The 8,801-nt window shown below is 36.0% G+C and overlaps 1 protein-coding gene across 1 annotated transcript; it reads left to right on the forward strand.

Annotated features, from left to right (window-relative positions):
- The first annotated feature begins 1,325 nt into the window (after positions 1-1,325).
- Positions 1,326-3,086, forward strand: LOC137813780 (uncharacterized). Its single transcript, XM_068616204.1, has 2 exons — positions 1,326-2,314; positions 2,569-3,086. Exons 1-2 carry the CDS (start codon positions 1,326-1,328, stop codon positions 2,612-2,614), a joined length of 1,035 nt encoding a protein of 344 aa, XP_068472305.1. The 3' UTR covers positions 2,615-3,086.
- Positions 3,087-8,801: the final 5,715 nt, after the last annotated feature.

Below are 8,801 nucleotides of genomic sequence, written 5' to 3' on the forward strand. Positions count from 1 at the left end.
TCTCTGTTTTTGGTTTAGCTTTTATTGTTTACACCTTTTCTTGCTTGTCTTTTTGTTCTTCTTAAAGTTGTGTGGAGACTTGTTCTTAAGTAAGTTGGTTTGCTGTGACATATTTCACTTGAAGCTACTCCATTCCACAAGCAAGGCTTGGTTGAGGATAGAATATTTTCTTGGAGTGGTTTGAGTGCTTTCTTGGGCATTTTCCAGCAACCTATATCTCACTGTTTTTAATTGTTTAACAAGTTTCTTTCACTGTTTTGTTTACTGTTTTTGTGTATTTTCTGCTCATGGCTCATTTCTCTAGTGGAGAGTCCTCCAAACCGTGCTCACCACAAAAGGCAGCCCTTTATGAAGACTTAAAGAATGCCAAGCAATCCAATGCTCACTATCTTGAGGTGATAAGGAAGATGGAAGCACGACTCCAAAGTTTGGAGTTAAACCGAGAAGAAATGCATCAAAACCGTGAGAGAAGAACTCCTCCTCCTAGTCGGCATTCTTCAAGGCACTCCCATGGTTATTATGAAGATAATCCAAGGCCAAGACATCATCACCATGAAGAGAGGCGCCAACATGTGGTTGGCCCTTGTTCTCCAAATGTAAAACTTCCTAGTTTTAGTGGTGATAGTGATCCCAATGTATACTTAGGATGGGAGGCTAAGGTGGACCAAATTTTTGATGTAAATGGGGTTAGGGATGAGCATAGGGTTAAGTTAGTTTCTTTAGAATTTTTGGACTATGCCATGCAATGGTGGCATCAATACCTCATGGACATTGACCTACACAAGAGGCCGCCCGTGATCTCTTGGAATGATTTGAAAGCATGTTTATGCGCTAGATTCGTACCCCCACACTTTAGGAAAGACCTTATGTTGAAACTCCAACGGTTTCATCAAGGCGCGCTAAGTGTGGATGATTACTTTAAACAACTAGACACGCTTTTAATTCGAGTTAATATGGATGAGAGTGAGGAGGCTAAGATAGCTAGGTTTGTGAGTGGACTTCGAAGGGATATTCAAGACGTGGTAGAGTTACAAGAATATTCTTCTTTGGAAAATGTGGTGCACCTTGCTAGCAAAATTGAAAATCAACTTGCAAGGAAAAATGCTTTCAAAAATTCTTCTAAAGATAACTACTACCACTCTTCTTGGAAAAATAAAACCTCTTTTTCAAACATCCCTTCTAAGGACTCTACTTTCAAACCTAGAGAGTCTAAGCCTTCCACTTCCAATGCTAGGCCTAAATCACCATAAAAATCGTCTAGTAAGAAGTGTTTTAAATGTTTAAGCTATGGACATATTGCTTCTAATTGCCCAACTAAACGAACTATGTATATGCATGATGGGGTAGATAGTAGTGAGCATGGGTCCGAATCTTCTAGACATTCCTCACCTTCTAGATCCCCAAGTGAGAGTGAAAGTGAAAGCCCACATGAGGGTGACCTATTAGTAATAAGACACATGCTTGGACAAGTGTTAAAACCTTTTGATGAAACTCAAAGAGAAAATATTTTTCATTCAAGGTGTCTTATTAATGATAGAGTTTGCTCTTTGATTGTGGATGGGGGGAGTTGTGCAAATGTGGCAAGCACAAGAGTGGTAGACAAACTTGGATTGCCTACCATCTCTCATGCCAAGCCCTACAAGTTACAATGGTTGAGTGAGGTAGGTGAGATAGTGGTGAACAAACAAGTCCTCATTACATTTTCCATTGGCAAATATAAAGATGAGGTCTTGTGTGATGTTGTTCCAATGGAAGCTACTCATATCCTTTTAGGTAGGCCATGGCAATTTGATAGAAAAAATTTTCATGATGGCTTTACCAACAAAATTTCTTTTAACTTCCATGGACACAAAGTCATTCTCAAGTCTCTCTCTCCAAAGGAGGTACATGAGGACCAAGTTAAAATGAGAGAAAAGAGAGAGAAAGAAAATGATAAAAAAAATTCCAAGAGAAGCCTTCTCATGTCCACACAACAAGTTACAAAGGTAATAGTTACTCAAAAGCCTATTTTTTTAGCTATTCCTAGGACTATTGAATGTGAGTCGGCTAAGGATAGTCCCACATGTTTGGACAATTTGGTAAAAGAATATGAAGATATGTTTCACGATCCTCCTAAAGGCTTACCACCTCTAAGAGGGATTGAACACCAAATAGACTTCATGCTCGGGGTTTCTTTACCAAATAGCCCTGCATATAGGACCAATCCCAAAGAAACTAAAAGAGAAAATGAAAAAACAAATGAAGTACATGCTAAACCGAGTCATAATACCTTCTCAACTAATTCAATTTTGTTGACTCGTGCTACGCCTACAAGGTATCCTTCTTCTTTGTCTTGTTCATTACCCACGGTTCCTACTTATACACCATATTTGATGAAGAATGTTAAGGATGATTTTTTCATACCTTCTAGTTTTTCAAATAATATCATTTCTAAACAATCTTTTCCAACATGGGCTATGTATAGGACATCTTTTTCTGAACTCCCAACATTTCAACGTACTAAGTCATGTTTGCCTATTTTTTCTTGTATTCTCTTATCTAATTGCAAACTGACTTTGTTTTATGCAGGAGTACTGAATTCGTGGACGAATTCTCTCCAACTTGGGGAGTATGATGAGAATCAAAAAGATGTTATCAATAGAAGAAATGGACAAGGGCCAAAGCATTTAAAGTTCTTCTTATTAGTCTTTGCAAAAGATGAGGCCCAAGCCCAAAGCCCAAACCCAAGCCCAAGAAGCCCAAGTCCAAACCATGAGGGGCAAGGCCAAGCATTAAATAAAAGAGCATCATTTGAATGACTCTTGTAGGAGGTGTGGATATTAAATAAATAGGTGTGAATGTATTAGAGAGAGTCACTTTGTCCATGTGACTTAGTAGGGGGTGTAGGTGTAGTTTTTAGGAGGTGTCATAGTAGAAAAAGGTCACACCTCCCATGTGACTTGTTTTTTGTGGGAATTTCAAATGAGTTTTATTTGAAATTTCCCACCTATTTTTCAGCACCTCTAGGCTATAAATAAAGGTGCTTAGCTTGTACAATTCAGATTGGAATTTTATAGTAGAGAGACTATACTCAATTTTGGAGAGAATTTGTGAGTTTTGAGTCTTCCTCTTCTTTGCCTTATCTTGTGAGCTATGGTGAGCTTCAAGTGGTGGCACTCCATCACTTATCTTGGTTCAAGGTTCCAAGTGGCGTGAATGGCTTCTTCCAATTCTCAAAATCCAGCAAGCATCTTCCTATAAGTGTTCTTCTTCCCTTTCCTTCAATTTTTCCATTCGGCAGTTTTTGATTCCTAGAGTTTTACTTCTTTTTCTACCGTTTAATTTTGTGTTTCCAGCATTGTGTTCTTAATTCTGTTTGGTACAGTAGCTAGCTTTTAATTTCTGTCCAGTTTTAATTCTTGTTCTTCATTCCTTGTGTTTTGATTCAATTTGACAAAACATGGACTTCCATATGAGTCTTGGTTGGTGCTAAGTTTTGGTGAGTTCTTGAATTAGAACATTGATCCAATTCTAAAGTAAAGTGCCTTTCAAATCCAGCTCAAGTTGATCCTAAGAATGTCAAGAATCATGTGTTCTTGTAGTTACATTCACATCATATTCTTACTCTATTCATCACACACACCCATCTCTTCACCCCTATAATTAAATTTAAAAAGAAAAATATAACTCTTGTTATTTAACAAATTTCGACTTTGAATCAATTAAGGATGGGTGGTCCATGCGGGTTGATCTGTGATCCGTTAATAAAAAGCGCATGATAGATTTACTAATCTAGTCCGCTCATCCGTTTAGATACGTCTTGCATAATTCACCGTCCGTATGAATCAACAGCGGGACGGGGCAGATTGGTTTGTCGACTTGCATAAAAAATTAAGTATTTTATTTTTTCTAAAAAAAACATACATCACTCGCATTATTATTGCAGTGTGACTTTTATTTTATTTTATTATAAAAAAAATAAATTTAATGTACCAAAAAAAAAGTATGTTTTATTTTAATCATCTAAAGAAGTTAATATTAAAAATAAGAGTGGATTTAGTTTTAAGTAAAGTTTTACATTTAAAATTTGTTAATAAAAAATAATATAAAAAAAGAGATTTCATTAAAATATCTTGTAGAAAAATTTTGATTAGACACTTTCATATATTTACATACATATAGAAGGAAAATATATGCAAAACAAAATTTTAATTATTTTTAATCAAGCTTTCTAACAACCCTTCATACATGAATGTTTTTAAATTTTTTTATCTTAATTGAATGAATTAAAACAATGATGAAATTTTAATTTTTCAACAACAATTTTTTTTTTATACTTAATGAAATTTTAATTTTAAAAAAAAAATCTTTACGCGGGTTGGTCAATAGTCTCTCTAGTTAGCTCTTATGCAGGACGGGTCAGTGAAACTACACTTCTTATGCGGGACAGGCTAACCCAACCCGCATTTCACAGACTAAATATGGAAAAACTTTTGCGAGACAGATCAACCCGCATTGTCACCCTAAAATGAACATTGCTTTCAATCATTGCAACCTTATTACATGGAAGCCCAAATCTGTGCCAACTTGCAATGAATTGTCAACAAGTTCTATTGGTGCCAATCAACAAGTTAGATTTATAGTCAGCAACTCACTATACAAGTGATACACTTAGGAAGATTCCAGCCCAGAAAAAATGTAAGCAAACTATCAAGTACAAAATCTATAATTGTCAACAAAATGAGAGTATGTGCAAGATCGTAAACCAACTATATTGTCCTCAACGATTACATTGTAATGATTACACATCAACTTCTCAAAAGCAAAATTAGAAAACAACATCATTCAATCTAATGTCTCTGGATGGAGATAGGATCCGAATGAGTATTATGCACATCAAATGGGTAAAAAGGTTAGACCAAAGACTTGACTTTTGCTTTCAATTTTAACAGAATTTCAAGCACCGTTTAAATGGAAGCAGATTTTGAAGTCCTAAAATATATACAAAGCATATAATATGTAGAGGTAAGAGAAAAGTAAACTTGAGGTAAAAGGTAAAGTTGAGCGCAAAAACCGTTCTACTTCAAAACGTGGATATCTAGGGCAATGTGTCATGAAAATGGAGAAATCTAATAAGACATGACATGTCAAACTATTAACTATCAGAATAATGGCACACTATACTTGTAAATCGAAAGCGTATAGCTATATTACAAAAGTTGAAATTTTAAGATGTTGTCGTTGCAGAGAATTTTGGAGGATGTGGAATAGAGGTTGTGAAAATTCAACGTGAAAATTTCATGGAATTCTTTACTATTGTAGGATAGGGTTTCTCCTTTGATCTTGTTCTTGAGATTGAATCTTTTATAATCTTTGCATGTCTTCTTCCTTTTCAAGTGGTCTCCTACTTTTTTCCAACACGTTTGCGATGTCATCTTCGACGTTATTTCCGGCGTCACCTTCGAACTGTCGGAACAACACTCTCCCTCTCCTCTTTTTGTGGTTTATGAGCTTCTCTCCTTGTCTATAAATAAGAGGCACGAGAATGCTTCAAAATCATCACTCATAGCTCATTCTTTCTCCCTTTCCTCTTCTTCATTCTTTCTCTTTCTTTTGTTCTAAATATTTTTGGGATCCTGCGTTCTTACTCTTTTAAGAGTAGCTTGCTAGTTCTAATCCTCAAAATTTTTTAGAAGTTACTGTTGTATCTTAGGGAACTTGCACAATACACCGCGGATAAGTCCTTACGGATATCGATCACTCACGCTTCAGGAAATCAACCTTGTTCGTGTTTTAAAAGCCTTATTTACTACAATCGTAAGGACTTATGGTTGACAATACGAACAACAACAACAATTCTACTCCGAAAACGTCAAACGTTGTTTTCACAACGCAAACCATTCTTTCGAAACCATTTCTATACGTCTCGAAAATTGAAGTCTTCATCGGTTAGAATTTCCGACACTGGCAAGAATGCGTGTCCACCCTATTGGAAATGTACGAAGTCACTTTTGCACTTACAACTTCTAAACCCGACTCAAGCATGAGTGCGAAACAAGTTGATGCTCAGACCCATGCAAATAAGGTATGTTGTCATACCTTACTCAGTGTGTTATCTAACGATCTGTTCGATGTATATTTCTCTTACAAGGAAGCAAAAGATATTTGGGATTCCTTTATCCTCAAATACACTACCAAAGACATCATTAGACAAAGGTTCGTGATCGGAAACTGTTGGGTCTATTAATGTCTAAGTTCAAGAGGGGAGGGGTGAATTGAACATATAAAATTTTCGCAACCACAAACTGTTTTCAGTATATCAGGGGTAAAAGAACAGATTGATTTTAGAATGAACAGATTGATTTTTACAAAATAGTCTAACACAGACAGAACTGCACCAGATTGGGATTAAGATCAGATAGTGAAAACTAGCTAAATCAGATTGGTTCACTTTTAACAGTGTTGAAGAAAACACACTATGCCAAAAGAACAATCCAATTTATTCAACACAAAGCTTTATAAACAATGAATCTTTTACATGATTTTTATGAAGAAACCTGTTGGTTCTTAATTCAATTACAAACTTACATTCAGAAGCTTTGTTTATGATTAGAGAATTTTTCCAGATTAAAAAGAACAATTTTTATTAAATCCAGAATTAACAGATTTGAATTCAAATGAACAGATTTCGTTCTTGACAAAATTAAGCCAAAACCAGAAATAAGTGCAGGGATGAGAAGAGAAAGACAAGAGAGTTTTTATACTGGTTCACTCATCAAGAGCTACGTCCAGTTCACCTTACTCCAAGGTGGAATCCACTAAAACAGATACAAACAATTACAGCATACACAGCAGCTCTTGAACCCTTCAAGAACTTCAACAAACACTGCTGAAAAACACTATTTCAGCATACCTTGCACTCTAAGAAACCCTATCTAGAGTGACTAACACTTATACCTATTACAAGAATGAGTAAGGGAAAGATTACACCTGAAATTGTGTTGCAAGAACATAAACCAGTTGTTCTATTTGCTCTAAGACAGTACCAACACCTTCATCCAGCACAAGGTTCTTCAAGAACAAGCCCACATGTATATTTCTTTTGAAAAACCTTTGCAAAAACCTTTTTAATCATCTTCCTCACACACGAAATGTTTTATCTCTGTTGAAACTGTGATTGTTCAGCATCCCTTCACGTGAGAAGGGCATTTTATTTTATAGAGAACAGTTTCTAACCACTTTTCAAAAACAGTTTCAGAGCAGTTTAAAAAACAACAGATTGATTCTAAAAACAACAGGTTAAATGTTAACAAAACTGTCAGCTCAGCTTAACTGAAATAACAGACTGACCTTTACCTTTGGTGTCGTAACATAATTTCGAAAAGCCTTTTAACAAAGTAGAAATAAACATATTGTTTCTCAAGAAAATAGATTTATTTTTGTACTAAATCAAACCTTTTAAGAAAACTTTAAAAAACTTTTCCAAAACCATTTAACCTCATTATGTGCTGGATCTTACTACCTTGATTTGGCATCTAGGATGGGTCATGCAGCAAAAGGCAACCTTGAATACACACAAACCTAAAATACAGGATCATCTAAGACACATTGCAACCTTCAAAGCAAACTAGCTAAAGACTACATCAAACACACCAATGCAAGGTAGAGATGAGCTTCATCCATCTCCAATAATCTCCCCTTGTTTGATGGAGACAAAAAACCCTTTGCTTTGCATACTTGATGATCAAAACTGCACTGTACTAGCTTCCAAGCAAACTGCACAACGACATTTAGAGATAAAACCAGAATATAACAGTATATGAGTTTTGTGCTACCTCCCTGCAGCTTGAATCAAATCATCAACTTATGTGAGCAATCTTTCATCTGTCCTTCTCCCCCTTTGGGTTCATCAAACAGAGTAGAACATGGAATAAAAGAAGCACACCACAGATATGCATAACAGTTCAAACTGAAGCCAGTTTATAGGTCTATTACAAACCAAAACAGAATAAAACCGATGCAGAAAAAAAACAGAAAACCCAATTGTTCAACAAGACATAAAGGATAAAGACTTTGAAAAGATCACTTGTTATTGTGGTAGAGCTCGGTTAGCTGCTCCTGAACTCCTTCAATTTGGTCATCCAAGTGTTGAAACCTGGCTTGAGTCATTTCATAGTATTCCTTTTGGTCGTATGTGAGTGTATCCAGCCTGCTTAGAACTTGCCTTTCGAACATGGATAGAAGTTCACCTCTATGCACAGGTTCCTGGTATGCTACCAATGCATTTTGGCTTGTAGAAGCAACATCCTCATTTACGAAAGAGTGAACTGGTGACTCATCCATGTGTTGCACACCATCAACATTTTCTTCTTCTTCATCTCCTGGATTAACTGCTTCATTCTCAGCTCTATTTGCAGCATTCCTTCGAAAGATCCATATGTCTTCCTCCTTTTGGAACCCCATTTTCAAGAGAGTGAAATTGTCTATTTCACTTGCTACCTTAATGGTGTCATTTCTCTTATTTGCAGTATCAACTTCAAAATAGTCAATTAGTTTTGATACAAAAATTGCATATGGAAAGCGATAATCGGGAAGCCTTGTGGATTTGAGCATATGCTCTAACATTGTACTTACCCAATTTACCTTGAGTTGATTTATTATACAGTATAGCAGAATCAAATCCTCTTCATGAAGAGTAGCATGATTGCTTCCTCTAGGAGTAAGTTGCCAAGCAATTATGTAGGCTAGGAGTCTTGGAATTAAGGTCAGATTACCAGCATGAAATCTAGCTACTGGTTCAGTAGGATTTCTAACACAGCTCC

The sequence above is a fragment of the Phaseolus vulgaris genome, chromosome 1 (genome assembly GCF_000499845.2).
Source record: "Phaseolus vulgaris cultivar G19833 chromosome 1, P. vulgaris v2.0, whole genome shotgun sequence".
Classification (NCBI taxonomy): domain Eukaryota; kingdom Viridiplantae; phylum Streptophyta; class Magnoliopsida; order Fabales; family Fabaceae; genus Phaseolus; species Phaseolus vulgaris.